General features: G+C 49.0%; 1 protein-coding gene across 1 annotated transcript; it reads left to right on the top strand.

The window, feature by feature from the left end:
- On the top strand, positions 1 to 14,603 carry DRD4 (dopamine receptor D4). Its single transcript, XM_027458102.3, has 4 exons — positions 1 to 501; positions 12,505 to 12,617; positions 13,011 to 13,564; positions 14,330 to 14,603. Exons 1-4 carry the CDS (start codon positions 253 to 255, stop codon positions 14,530 to 14,532), a joined length of 1,119 nt encoding a protein of 372 aa, XP_027313903.1. The 5' UTR covers positions 1 to 252; the 3' UTR covers positions 14,533 to 14,603.
- Positions 14,604 to 15,322: the final 719 nt, after the last annotated feature.

Below are 15,322 nucleotides of genomic sequence, written 5' to 3'. Positions count from 1 at the left end.
GGGGACACGGGCACAGGGAGGGGACACGGGCAGAAGGGGGGGGACACGGGCAGCCCGCCCCCTGCCGCTAAGCCGCCCGGTGACCCGCTTGGTGCCGGGGCTGCCTCCGGGAGGCTCCTCCCCGCTCCTCGCAAAGTTTGGGGCCGGCTCTGCCGGCCTCCCCCAGCCTCCCCCGGCATCGCCCCGGGGCCGGGCAGCTCGGCGAAGCCGGCGGCTCCATGAGCCCGGCTGCCGGGGCAGCGCCGCGGCGCCATGGGGAACGGCAGCGCCCCGGGGAACGGCAGCGAGCCCCCGCCGCCCCCTCCGGGGGGCCACAACGTCGCCGCCCTGGTGCTGGGCATCGTCCTCATCCTTCTCATCGTCGGAGGCAACGGGCTGGTGTGCCTCAGCGTCTGCACCGAGCGGGCGCTCAAGACCACCACCAACTACTTCATCGTCAGCCTCGCCGTCGCCGACCTGCTGCTGGCCGTCCTCGTCCTGCCCCTCTTCGTGTACTCCGAGGTGAGGCCGCCTGGGGGGGCTGCGGGCTGAGCTGAGGTCCTGGGTGGTGGCGAGAGAGCGGGGGTCCGGGGCTGGAGCCCTTCGGTGGGTTTGTGCCTCCCGGTTTGGGGTTTGTGCCCCCCCGGCTCCCTGCGCTTTGGGATGGCCACGGCATCCCCTCTGGCACCCTGCCTGGTCGCCGCCGGGCTGCGTGTGTCGCTTTTGTTCCCCTCCATGTCAGGGCATCGATCCCCAGCACCCCAAATTGATCTCCCTTTTCCGAAGAGAGATGCACAAACCACGGCGGCTTCTCGCTCCGGTGGCATCGCCGCTTGGCACAAGTTGGTGGCTCCCCTCGTCCTGCTGGGCTGGAAAACCCCGGTGCAAATGTCCCGGGGTGGTCGGCAGCTCCGGGGAGCTGTCGCAGCATGCACGTCCCGTTTTGCCATCAGCAGGTGTTTGGGAAGGGACAGAGAGCTCAGCTCCTCTGCTGTGCTCTGCCTGGTGCGAGGTGAGCAGGGCTGGGTGAGAAGGGAGAGGAAGGAGGCTGCTGAGACAGGTTGAGTAGGGGAAGCTGACTTTTTAGGGACATTTTTAGGGATGGGATCGCCCCACCGAAGTGGCTTTGGTAGGAGGTGTTGAGTTGGGCGTGCAGTCACCCCCAAAACCTGTCTGCTTCTGAAACTGCAGCAGCTGAGGGCAAGAAAAGCGGGAGCGAGGGGCAGGGATGTGCAATTCATGTGCTCCTGAGGCAGGGTGGTTTTGCATCTCTCTCCGTAGAAGGGAAATAAATTTGTGCTGCTTGAGGATTGATGCTCTGAGATGGGGGGATTTGTAGGACCAGGGTGAGGAGGGATCTGTTGGACCAGGCTGGCCACAGCCTGCGGCTCCCTCCCTGCAGCACCCAGAGGTGAACAGAGGACAGCACCCACAGGCCAAAGTAGTGGGTGTTGTGCCCCTGGCCTCGTGGTGGCTGGTGGAGGGGAGGACAGAGGAGTCCTTTCCCAATGTGGGGAGAGCCAGGACGAGATGAAGGTGTGCAGCCCCAGTGAGATGCAGCCTGAGAGTGAGTCAGTCAGACTTGACCTCGCATTTTTGGGTTTGACACACAGTTGGGTTTTGGTTTCACACATGGTTTGTAAGGTGGTGGCTTAAGTGTCACTCAGGAGTCCCCAGGAGCGAGGCAGCGTGGGGCTCCATCCATGAAGGTTGACACAGGATCATACCAGCAGAATTCAAGCCTTAGTGTCTCCTCTCCTCTCCCACGCCAGGGCTGCTGTGCAGTGCCTGACCGGGTTGCGTCTGTATTTTCTTAAGCAAGGAAGGCGGCGGATTAGAGCTTAGGATGCTTTTAGCTTCTACCTGGTCCTAGGATTTGGCAGGACGTTGTGACCTGTCTGGAGACAGACGTCTTCTAGAGGGATGGGTTCAGCTGGGGAACCCCAGGAAGGACCAGCATTGGACAGGAGCAATAGATTCCCCTCTCTCTTTCCCCTGCACTCCGAGGAGCTTGGTTTTGGTTGTTTCCTTCTCCTTTGTTGTCTCAGTTTTGGTGGTTAAAAAGCTTCCATCTCTATCATCCTTCTCAGCTACTTCTTGCTAATTGGATTTTTTTCCTTCCCTCCTCCCCCCGCCCCTTGCTCTTCCCATTGTCTCACCGTGCCTCCTGTTCTTGAATCTGTGGGCAGACAGACACCAGTGTGGTTTCCTTTAGCCTGCAGGCTTGGGCTTTGCTGGCATACGTAAAATGCTGGTTGACATATCCTGGCATACTGCTAAAAACGCTTCCTGCTGGGCACGAGCCTTGTGGGAGCTTCCTTGGGTACCACAGGCGATTTCTGGGTGCTCAGGCAGAACACGGAGCCCGCAGCAGGGTCTGTGCTGCCAACCAGCAATCTCACACAGAGTGGCTGCAGAAGGTGCTGAACGGGCATGGATGTGCAGCAGCCACAGCCTGCTGGAGCAGGCAATGGGGCATCTCCTGCGTGGGGGGATTTGCAGCTCATTTTGTTGTGAAATATGGTAAAGAAAAGTCGGAAGAGCCATTGCGTCAGTGCCAGGGGACAAGTTTTCATTTTTCTCAGAGGCCAGTGTGAAAACTGTAGATCAGAATCAGCTGCTCAATCTGCGTGTGTAAATGCAGATGTGTCACTTATCATGAAGGGTGACACAAAGGGGGAACATCCGCTTGTTAATGAGGAAAGAAAAAGTGACCTGGGCAGGCAGCACAAGGGACACAAGGTGTAGTGATCGCTGCTGCTTAAAAGTAGATTGATTTCAACTTGCACTTTGTACTACTGCGTTTAGCCACTGCAAATGTTGCCTGAACAGTCCTGAAGGTTCAGTACAGCTTCTATTCCTTCTTGTGGTTTTTGTGTTTATTTTTTTTTAACTTCCTTGCAGCTTCTCACAGAGCAAAGGTGGACTTTGAGGGTGTACTGGAAAACTTGAGAACCTGACAAGAGGGGATTTTTTTGTTCCTTGCTTAGCAGAAACAGACCAATAAAGTCGAACTGCTTCCTTCATTCAGCAGGAGAAGCTTGGCTGTCCTGTGCCTTTTTCTTCTGAGATGTCAGGCTTTTGGAAGCATCCCTCTGAGTCTGGGCTTTAGAAGACAGGTGGAAGTTTTAAAGAACTCTTAAAAACTTTCGAGGTGACATCTGACATCTCCTGAAAACAACAGATCTCCCATAGGCTTCAGTGGGATGGGATTCCTTCCTGTGAGATGTGGATTATCTTGCTGGTGTTCATAGAAGCCTGAGCAGAATGGGAGAAGTCCTGGATGCTGTTACTAGTCGTTAAGAAAGTTTCTTTCAGCCCATTAGTAGCGTTTATTGACACATGCACCCCTTTTGTACCTCTGAAAGAGCCAGCATAATGTCAGAGCTGAACTCCTAGTTCATCCTGGTCTTTGCTGTATGGAGCCCAGTTGTGTCAGCTCCTAGTGGGCATCTCTTGTTTGTCCCTGCAGAGTTGGAGGCCTGCTGAAGGCAGGTGCTGGGTAAGGCAGAACCTGGTGTGTGTGGTCACAACCTTTTCTTTTCTGTACCTTTTCATGACCATACCACAGTCCTAACTGGAAGGGCAGGGAAATGGGGCCACCTGCTGCAAACCTGCTCCAGTCCTGTCCTCCCCTGGGCAGTTTATGAAAGAAGCACCAAAGCATCATCATCACGGTGAGCAGGAGATGTGTCTCACTCCTGGCCGATTGCCCTGCTGCGCTAGGCTCCCTCAGCCATACTGGTATGTGAATATACACCATCTATACCATGAAGAATTAACAGGCAGCCCTTGGAGACAGGCCGGTGGTGCAGGAAGTCAGCATATCCCCCTGAACTGGGGCCGTGGGGCTCTCTTCAGGTGCGCAGGGAAGCCTTGAGTGATGCAGGCCCCATCTCCCCACAGACCAGCCTTCACTGCGTGAGATGAATGTTTGCCCCTGAGTCCTGCCCCATCCTAGTATTAACTGTGTTGTTGGGAGTTTTTCAGATTGTGTTTCTTTCCTCACTAATTTGACCTGTGAAATTTACCTACCTTAACAGCTCGAGTTAACGCTGGGGGCCTTAATGAGCAAGAGTGTTAAAACTGATGTGATGAAGCTTGTCTTCCCTAAATTCAAACGCTGCTGTCATTTGTCAGTTTTGATCTTTCACAACCTGATTTAACCAAGAAATACCCTATGGATAGGGAAAGAAGGAAGCATCAGCTTCCCGCTGGCTTAAAGCATCCATTTCCAAACTGAGCAGCTCCTGAGACTGTGGATGTGAAGTGAATTCCTGCCAGGGCAGTGGTTACTGCCAGTTTCTCTCTTGCAGAAATGCACCATCTTTAGAGAAAACCAAAAGCACTTCTGAACCCTGATCGTTCTTCGTTCTCTTTGGAGTGCTGCTTTGGATGGAGGTGGATTGACAAGCTGAGGGCAGCAGAGGTGGATTAGTGCCGTTTGCCATCTGCCTCCCTAGCTACTGTGCAGTGGTGCCAGAGCCACCGCGCAGGTATCGGTGCAGTCGTGTGCCAGATCATAGCATGGGGATGCAGACGTGTCCAGCACTTTCTACTGAACTTGTTCAAACACAGACCAAAGAGATGTTCTAGCATTTGCCAGGTGTTAATTACCACACAGAGGGCTGCCCAGATGTGCAGAAGGCGTTTGTAATTCCAGCTTGCTTGGGAAACACAGCTTTTGGGCTTGTAATCATACTGACTTCAGCAGGAGTTCTGCCTCAGTTAGTGGTATGATGGGGCAAAGTAAAAAGCCATGGGAAAGGCAGACTGCTCTTCTACAGCGTCCTTGTCTTTCTGATGGGAGTGTGAAGTCGTGCTCTCCTAGCAATCTGCTGGCAACGTAGCAAAGATGATGGGAAGCAAAGGGGAAGGAGGTGGCCTGGGGCACTCCCAGGGGTCTGTGATGATTCCCCAGGAGCAAAGCCCTGCTTCTGTGTGAAGGGAGGCCAGGAAAAGACAAGAATCTGCCTGGAGCAGCAACAGCACTGAGAATGGGGGTTATCGCTCCCCTGTGGCAGTGAAAACATAAGAAAGTCGAGCTGTGCGGTGCTGTGGAGGTACTGCAGAATATTGTTAAGCTCTAAGGGGCTTTGCCCACCAGAGATCTGCTGTTTGTGGCTGTGTGGCTACAAAGACTCGCCTTTGTGCTAACTGCTTTGTCTGCCCCAAAGGCTCTGTGGGGATGACAGGAACCTCAGCAGCATTTCAGTATCGGGGACATTCCCAGCAATTAGGGCAGGCACCAGGCTGAGTGACTTCCACTCCTGTAGCCAGCTGCAGAGCCTACCTCCTACCTGCTTCACTGCGAGCGTTCCTCTGATCAACGCTTTCCTTAATCCATGCCGAGGGCCTGAGCTGTGAAACAGGTCTGATCCAGGAAGCTGCTGGCAGGAGCCGTGTAAGGCATGGTTACGTAAACATCTTTGCCCATAAGATCCGTTAACTGATTACGAAAAAGAGGAAATGGTTTTAGCAGATCTGCGCGTTTACCCCGCTCCTCTACAGGTCAGGGAAGATGGCTCTCCCAAGCAGGCACCTGCAGATCCTCAGAGCCATGGAGCAACCAGCGCTAATTACACCAGCTGTTTTCCTGCTGAGGATGACGCTGTTCTGCATAAAACTTTTCAGAGTGTCAGTGTACCACTGGAGTAGGAAGAGCTCTTCTACAGCAAATTGTATTATATGTGTGCCTGTGATACTGTAGGAGTCCGTCAAAGAAGCTCTTTAAGATCCAATTTGGGGTTTCAGAAGTCAGACATTCTTTAATTGCAGCACCAGACAGATGCACAGGGGATCGCACCACCTAGTGTGTGTGCCGAATTGTCCAGGCTACAGGGGTTACATACAATTAAAACATAAGTATTTCCAAGAAGTAATTACTTATTTTCATAATTCGTTATAGTATGTAAATGTTCCTGATGCATGAGCATTTGTTTCCACTGGTGGTCGTTCAGGGGTCTCTGGTGGTTGTCTGTAGTCTTCCTCACTGTGTTCCTGCTTGAACCCAGTCCTTGTGCATGCTCAGGCCACCTCCTTTCTTATCTTATTGTTCCAGCTTATCCAGGGCATACTAAACTAAGTCATTTACACATCCAACGATGTGCGTGCCATGAGTTCCTCACCTATTCTTTGCAGGCATGTCCTCCAGGCCTAGGTTATCTTGCCCTCCTTCCCCAGTCCTGTGTTATAATTCTGTATGGTCTTACAGATAAGGCTGATTCTTTAGCGAGTAAGGTAACATTAGGCATACAAAGTTTCCAGTCTTCCTTCTAGCTAACTAAACATAGTAAAATATTTCAAATTTGATTCTATTATTCTATCAGGGAGAAAACCTAATGTCCTTCTGACTTAGTATCGCCTGTGAGGCAGTGCTTCTGATGAGAACAGACCTCTGCCGTTCTCCAAATTTTCTGTGGCTCTCTGTAAATGCATGTCATCCTGTCTGCAATAGCACCTGAGATTAAAGTCTGGAATCTTACAGCTTCTGTGGAAATAGATGTTATTCTAGGCTGAGTGATACCTGAGCCATACAGTCCCTGGATGAAATAGTGGGGAGATGATATGATATATGCCAGCAATTATGAACCAGTGCTAAGGATTTTATTTTCAGGGCCTTCATAACGGTTCAGGTGAACCAGATTTCCACCCCGTTTTTAAAGGATATTATAGCAGGTGTGAGGCCACTTTTGTCTTGTGTCTCTCTCCTCTCCTTACTCTCCCTTTACAGGCCACATTTTGTCTCCTGGAGGATGCAGCAGCCAACCTGGCGCATAAAAAAGCCCAGAGTCAGCTTCTGGTGGGCATTCAGATTTTATTTTATTTTTTTGAATCAGATCCTGGATTTGCCCACATGCAGGGATTATTGCTCTTCTCATCAGTGCCATATCTTTCTCAGCAGGCCTGGGCTCTTAGGATTAGCACTTTCAGTCTCTCCATGTTGCACACTTGAACCAGGGCCTTGCTGAGCAGAGGCAGGTACTTGTTTGGAAATCCAGCCAGGCATGTCCTAATTCTTGCGGGCTGCTGTTTTCTGGGTCTCTTATTTTGTGTGCCATCACCACCAGAGGCAGAAAGATTGCTTTGTGTGCCCTGCTTCTTATGGAGCCTGTCTGCAGGGCTGGCAGGAGACAGGTATGAAGCTCCTGTGTTGTACCATGGAAAAGCATGTGGCAGGACTCAGACAAGTGCTTTCACCGTAGGAAAAAGAGCAAAACTTTTGGCCCTGCCCTGGCTCATGGAGCACTGGTGGTGTAAAAACTCATCTGGCATTACGCTTGTGTGCAAGAAGGCAGATTTTCCCTTTGGAAAAAGGAAATCCTTGTACAAATTGGCTGTACGTAGGAACAGGAACATCAGCATGACCTCAGCGAGGAAGGCAGCCTGCAAGGGCATTTTAGTCCACCTTCTGCCATCCTATAAAACCTTTTCCATAACTTTTTATTCTTTATGAGAAGAAGTTGGAGTTTTTCCTCCTCTATGCAAGGTGTTTGATCCAGAACTTAAGTGCCATTTGTAGTGAGACACCGGGACCTTGGAAGCGAACACAGTGGCTGCATGTGAATTTCCTGGTGCTAAACAAGCACTCAGTCTGTGCCTGGAATACCACTCTGAAAGGGCTTCAGCTGGTGTCCAGAGAGAAGGTGATTATCACCATCCTATAAACCCTCCTTGTCTTCCACAAAGCACTGAGCTAAGGGCAAAGCATGCCACACACGTACAGTTTTCCACCTTCTCCAACGAGCGATGCCTGGAGATTTTGAGTGTGGTCATTAATGTGCCTATCCTCACCTGTTTGGGTGTACAGAGGATGGCTTATAAAAGATGTAGCAGGTAGGCTGCCTTGTGGGGTTATATTTGCAGCTTTTGTTTTGTTAAAGGAGGCGACGACTTGGCTGTAGAGCATGTTTTGCTCTGTAGCTGGCTGGCTGTGTCTTCTCAGCACCAGCCCTACTGATCATGTGTGTGTTTCTGGAAAAGAAAACGAGGGGCAGAGAATAGGAAAAAAAAAAAAAAAAAAAAGGAGAGTTGCTCTGGAGCACATAAAGGCGGCTTGAGCTGTTTATGATCCCTAAAGCCTTACACTGTGTACCTTGGTGGGCTAATCTTCTGCAACCTGCTGTAATTAGGTACCACTTAGCCACATGACCCAGCAAAGCCTGCTATGCCTCTAATCCAAAGTCACTCACCCATCAGGGAGGTTCTTGGCACATTTTGCTATTGGTTCCCAACTTTCTGAGTGCCCAGCATGAGTCTCACGGCAAAGACTGTGTCCTTGGAAGGTGCTGCAGCCTGACGGATCTTGTCCTTTTCAATATACATTCATTCTCCAAAATCACAAACGGGTTTTGACCACTGTGGTTCTGAGTCAAATTTTCTCCCTCATAATCTGTACTGGTGAGGATCCTGGTGAACTTTGGGCAAAAATTTGAGGTTTGTGTTTCTTGATTCAGCTCCCAAATTCTGTTTGGAGTGGCTGATCTGCACTAGAGAGAAGCCTGAATGAAACATGCAGGTCTGAATCCAGACCTCATCTGGAAGTTCAGGCTGCCTCTCAAGGAGATGGGTATATAAAAATAGCTAAACAGTTTCTTCAGAGTCTACTTTGGCTTTACAGCTCCACTAATCATAATCCTGTGCGTGACATCACTACTGCCTGATATTAATCCTCGCAGAGCTGCCTGCTCCTGTAAATGTGAACAGGGAGGACTGTGAGTGTAGAGAAAGATCAACTTTGTTCAGGTCACTGTGGATGGTCAAAAAACAAGAGGGAAAGAAAAGTGCTGGTTGGACTAGATTTAGAAAGACTGTGCTTCTAGAAGACCTCTGAGGAAACTGCAGCCCTAATCTCTTCCTAGCAGAGCACAAGGTAGAAATGTCTCAAAAAACAGTTCAGCAACAAGTGCCATGAAGCCAAAGTCCTCAAGTGCAGGAGAAGTTGTTGCATTGTAGGGTTAAGGTTTTCTGTCCTGGTTCTGCAGGATGCTGACACTTTGACTTTGCAGAACTTGAGAAAGAGCAAGCTACTGTTTTCCAGCTGTAGTTAAAATTTTATGAAAAGGACTGACAGTGTCGGTTCCATCTCAGGTGCCCACTGAGATGTGCCTAATAATTGCCAGTTGTGACTGGGAAGTGATGGCTGTTCCCCTGGGTGGCTTTCTTTTGGGTTACTTAGACTAAACAAAAGCCCTTCTCTCTACTCCTGGTTTAGAATGAGATACAGTTGAGTTATTTCTGTTCTTGGCCTCACGCTGATACCCCTCAGGTTGCATTTGCACCTCAGTTGGACTCCTCTCCTGCCCCCTGGTACCTCCCTGCTGGCCCCATTGCAGGCGTTCTGCTCTTCTTCCTCCCAAAATGCCAAATCGCTTGCTTCAGCTCCCCGACAGTTTTTAACTGCTGCCTTCCCAAGTCAGTCAATAGTTTTCTGGTACCAAAGTGCTGATTTTGGAGCTAATCCAGGAACACGGGAGCAGAAGCTGTGTTCCTCGGCTCGCTGGCTGCCTGGGGGGGGCTCTGCAGGTCACCCCCAGCAAGCTGAGGTCCTTCCACGTGCACAGAGCAGCTCATCCGCATCCCTCTCTGCCTGTGTGCTGTGACATATATACACATATCCTGTGTATTTCATAAGCACAGGTACTGCTTATCATATGTATATATTCTATGTAGCATATCACCTATTGTTACTATATATATACTATCATATAGACATTCTATATTTATACTTGTTCCGTGATTGTATGAAATTATAATATATTAATACACTACACAATGCGTATTAATGAATTGATAGATTATATGAATAAATATACATTTTGTATGTAGATAAAATACACACAAGCTCCAGGGGCTTTTATATATATATATGTATATATACACACACATATATAAAAAGATTGTATGAAGAGATAAAAATATTCAGTAAATCATATATATTACATGTAGTAATATATAACCATAGTAATACTTATTATCTATATATCATAAGATTATATACGCAGTGTATACAAAATATACACTGTAAAAATATGTACAAAATATTGTGTAATATTTTCTAAACTCAGGGACATTTTATATACTTATTTATAATCTACTTGTAATAATCTAATAATTTTCATAATCTAATTTATATATGCGAGTATTGCAAATATTACACAGATAACATCTAGAGACATGTATGAAATATGTAATGTATAAATACAAGTTATACGTTGCATTAATATATGTAAAACATTAAAAACTATATATTAATTATATATAATATATATATTGAATACATCATATATATTACCTATATTATAGCAATATATATATAATATATAGTTTATATATCAATATAATATACATATGCTATATATAATTTTATCTTTATATATTCTGTTTAATATATAGAAAGTATGTAAAGAATGTATGCATTCTGTATATATGAGAAATGTTTTTATGTACTAATACACATAGATACAGATATAAAAATGCCCTTGGGACTTTGCAAAGGGGGGACATGTCAGGCTGTGCTCCAACACTGTATATAATGTCTGCAAGATATGCAAGCTGCTTTTAAAAGACCTGTTTGGATCCAGGATGACAAGCAGCCAGTGCTACCAAACTTTTTGTTTTCAAGCTAAAATCACACCTATTTGTACACCACGTTGAGTAGAGAGTGGGGGTTCTTACCCCAGCCTCTCTCTGCAGAGGCACCTGGAGGATTGCAGAGTTTGCCTGGCGATCACAAATGTAGGAAACATTCCCTGCTGCTGTAGTAGGAAGAACTCAGAGACTTTCTGATTTGCCTGCAAGCAAATCTGTCAGTTCCCTGTCTGTGCTGACCAAACTCAAGGGAATAATGACATGCTGGCACGGAGCAGAGAAGGTTTGAGCTGACACTTGCTGTGTATTACACTTAGAAGTGCTCTAATGCTGAAATAATTGGCTGGTTTTACATCCGGACAAGACTGGAGTGTGGCTCAAACAGATTTGTGCAAGCAGTTTTTGGTGGCCGTGCTAGTTGAAGGTGTTGCTGTCCTTCCTTCTGTCCTCAGTCTCATGCTGTGCAGTCTGTGCCACTGGCTGAGAAACAACCCAGTGAAAAATAGAGAGCCTCACCGTGCCTTCAGCGAAGGTGAAAGCATCATCTCATAATATGATTTCTCTGAACCCCCGGGGAGAAGGATTTTTTGCCTGGCGAATGAAATATGTGCTTTCTTCTTAAAGTCTGACAGCTCAGACCAGTCCTTCAGGAGCTTGTGTGTGTTTCTTGCTGAGGCTATCTGGCCCACACCACTGCCTGTTCTCTGCCAGCACTACTGCTTCGTGCCCAGCTCCTTGCAGAAATAACATCCAGGCTTAAGGTATCATTATGCCAGATACAAGAGGCTCAGTTGGTCATGCCTGATTCTTTTTTTTCAACGTGATTTAGTTTGGACTCAGTGCTTGCAGACAAATTACAGCCGTCTGGTCTTCTGGCAGTGTGGGTTGACAGAGCATTATTATCCATATATATACTTATATGAGTCCTGATTATATGAGTTTAATTTGGGGGAATGAGGGAGCTGTTCTTCTAAACTGCTAAATTAGGGTGGAGAGGCTTAAACTGAGCTGAGAATTAAATTATTTGAGCCTCTCTTTTACTGACAGGGAAAGACAAAAAGGTACCCACCCTCTCTAGTTTTACTAAAATTATATTTTTTTATAAAAATCCTGTTCATGGTCTTGTCCTAAAGGCAGGTGTCCTGGTGCAAGCAAAGGAATCTGACGTTCAGTTTCTCAGCTTTGGGTGCAAGACAGTCTGGCAAGTATTTAGTGTCATGTGCTGAGGAAGGGTTTAATGAATCCTGATGCACTTCTGTTCTCCTTGAGCTTTTCCTTCCATTCCCATTTTCATTTCATTCCCATTTTCCAAGAGACAGGTTCACAACACACTGCTGAGGAAATGGTCCTGGTCTACAAGCTGGTGGTCTTGGGAGGTTGGCTTTGTGCTTAGCATGATAGGATACAACAGTTGTGTAACACAAAAACTGCTCATGTTGTTTGCAAACAGGGCATTGGAGCAGTTTGGAAATGAAAAAAGGAAGAGGAGCTTCAGGCTCTGCGAACTGCTGGGGAGCCTCTCCCTGCTTCCTCTGTGTCTTGCAGCTAGTGATAGTCCTGCGTGGCTGGGGAGATATTTGGGGTGGCACATTTGATGAGTCTGGGGGTTTTGAGTCTGAGGGCTGTCACTACATCTGTTATTCTGCCCAGAGTGATTTGTTTGGCAATGCTGATTGATTGTCTGTGAGCTCAATTCTCCAGCCAGGCAGAACTGCAAAGCCCCAAGGAAGCTGTGAGCCTCATGTGGGGGTAGTTCTCTTGCACCTCTGTTTAGCTGGAAGGGGGAGTACCATGCTGAGAGGGGTGGGCTGCTCGACTTCAGACCCTTTACTTGAGTGGAGGAAGACAAGAAGCTCCCAGACCCAAAGTTGTCTCCCTGCATTGTAAAGGCAGTGGGATATGGCACCTGCTGACCCCAGGGATCTTGTCCTTCAGTTCCAGGGAGGCGTGTGGTCCCTCAGCACTGTGCTGTGCGATGCCCTGATGACCATGGACGTGATGCTGTGCACGGCCTCCATCTTCAACCTCTGTGCTATCAGCGTGGATCGGTAAGTGCCTTCCTCCTCCTCCTCATGCCAGCAGAGAGGTGCCTGGCCACAGAGCCGTGTCCCAGCTCCAACCTGCTTCCACACACACCCTTTTAAGGATCCCATGCAGGGAAGCTGCATCTTGTTTCCCCCAAAGGAAGATGTTCTGTGCTACCACCCTGCCTTGTTGTCAGCTTCATGTCCCATCCGTACCCTTGTGGCCAAGCTAAAAGCACAGTGTGCTAGGACAGAGCTGTCCCATTGGGTGCTATTCTGAGGGGGGAGACTGGTTGTAGCCCAGGCCTTGGCTATGCAAGCAAATCTGGGGGGGAGGAGCTCACTGACCAGCAGCAAGCAGCTTGGGAACCACTCACTTCTGTTACCATTGACTCACATGGGGCCTTCTGTTGGCAGGTTTATTGCTGTTTCAGTCCCGCTGAACTACAACCGGCGACAAATCGACTTGCGGCAGTTGATCCTCATCTCCACCACCTGGATATTCGCCTTTGCTGTGGCATCCCCAGTCATATTTGGCCTCAACAACGTTCCAAACCGGGACCCCAGCTTGTGCCAGCTGGAGGATGACAACTACATCGTGTACTCCTCCATCTGCTCCTTCTTCATCCCTTGCCCCGTCATGCTGGTGCTCTACTGCGCCATGTTCCAGGGACTCAAGCGCTGGGAAGAAGCCAGGAAGGCCAAGCTACGGGGCGGCATCTACGGGGGCAACAGAAAGCTCTATCAGCCCTCACCCTTTATCGAGAGGGAGCAGGCTGGACTGGAGCCAGACGAGTGCAACCCTTACTCTCACTCTGAGCACCCCCTGCCTGGGGACTATGTGATGAACAACGGGGTGCAGACTGTCTCCTACCCGCACCTCAAGTACCCACCCCCAGAACACAGTCGGAAGCGGGCCAAGATCAATGGTCGGGAGCGGAAGGCCATGCGGGTGCTGCCTGTCGTCGTCGGTGAGTTACAGTCGGAGATGGCCGGGAATAGGGTGGGTGGGAAACATGCTGCCTTGTCCCACAGCAAGGTTCAGTTTGGCAGGGCTAGCCTGAGCCTGGCGAGGCAAAGACACGCTGGTCCTTTTGTGGACTCCCAAGCAGGAGCTGCACAGCCTGAGCACAGTTGTTCATGCAGGGACAGGAGCTGTCACTCTGGCCTGTGCTTTTTTCATTCCTGCAGTAGGTGAGGGTGGGGTAAAAACCTCCTCCCTCTTCCACTTTCCCAATGCAATGCCTTCACTCTCCACACATGTGGACTCTTGTGTTCGCACTCACCCTCCCCTTGCTGCTGCAGAACAGCCCGGCTGCAGCTGCAGACCTGCCAAACCTACCTGAGGTTGTGAGAGGTAACAAGTACCCAGAGAACAGCTCCGTCTCCCTTTGATCCAGAGTAGCGTCAACAAACATCACCCTTGGGAAAGAACATATGCACACTGTTGATAACTCAACCTTTTCTTCAATGTAAGCGTGAATCCTGATGTCTTAAGTGCTAATTCAAAACGATACATAGCTTAGCTTTGCTTCACCAACATTTACGGTGAGAAGGATGTCCAAAAGTTTTTGTCTTGGAGGAAGCCCAGCTCTGCACATCTGCTGCTTTTCTTTTTTTCCGCCCCCCCCTCAAAGCACTCTGAACTGTCACCATTCTTGTTTGGCTCAGGCTGCACTTGTTACCTTAAACCCTTTTTAAGACGCCACTTTCTCTCTTTAATGTCCTCCTGGCAGGTGCTTTCCTCTTCTGCTGGACGCCTTTTTTTGTGGTCCACATTACACGGGCTCTCTGCAAGTCCTGCACCATTCCCACGCAAGTCACCAGCACTGTCACTTGGCTGGGTTACGTCAACAGTGCCGTCAACCCCATCATTTACACTGTTTTCAACGCTGAGTTCAGGAACTTCTTCCGCAAAGTCTTGCACCTGTTCTGCTGAGCCCACTGGAGCTGGGAGAAGGAGCGACCAGGACTTTTTGTATAGTTCATTAAAGATCTATTTCTGCCTAAGGTTTGCTGTCTTTGTTGGGGAGGAGGGAAGGAGGAGAGATGGCAGCTATGGGATGCTGATTCCCAGCCCTGTGTGTCCCCTGCAAGGAGTTACAGGTAAGTACCAGTGGATACAGCTGGGATACTCTCTCCACTGGCAACTGCAGGTGGAGCCACATTTTTAACACTTGGTGTGTGACATAAGCAGCAAGAGACACCACAAGACAGCATGGCTGGTTCTCAGAAAAGCTCTTGCTTTGGATTTATCTGCCTGGGCTCCTCTTAGCTATCACTAAACAAAATCACACCACCCACCACCCCCAGACGTGCTCCAGGCACACAGGAGAACTTTGGAGCTTGCAGCTGCTCTGGCCTCAAGACTCGAAGACATTCACTACCTCACCCCTGCATGGGGGACGTCCCACCAGCTGCCATCCAAGGGGTTCCAGTGAGGGCACCAGCCCACCCTTACTGCAGCCTGTCTCCACGGAGGCCGTGTGATTTAAACTGTGAGGACATGCCAGGCTCATGTCTGCAGACATGACTGCTGCAGCAGCGCTGAACTGGGCTGTGAGGTAACATGGGCAGGAGCCTGTGGGGAGGAAAAACAAAGTTAAGCTGTTTTCCTAGATGGTCACCTGCCAGATGAGGGTGTATATACCTGTGTAACCTCCTTTCCCCATACCCCTAATAATTTTAAATACAAAGACTGGTTTGACTCATGTTGGACAAGAGGAGAT

The sequence above is a fragment of the Anas platyrhynchos genome, chromosome 5 (genome assembly GCF_047663525.1).
Source record: "Anas platyrhynchos isolate ZD024472 breed Pekin duck chromosome 5, IASCAAS_PekinDuck_T2T, whole genome shotgun sequence".
Taxonomy (NCBI): Eukaryota; Metazoa; Chordata; class Aves; order Anseriformes; family Anatidae; genus Anas; species Anas platyrhynchos.
This window is presented reverse-complemented; position numbering and strand designations above follow the sequence as displayed.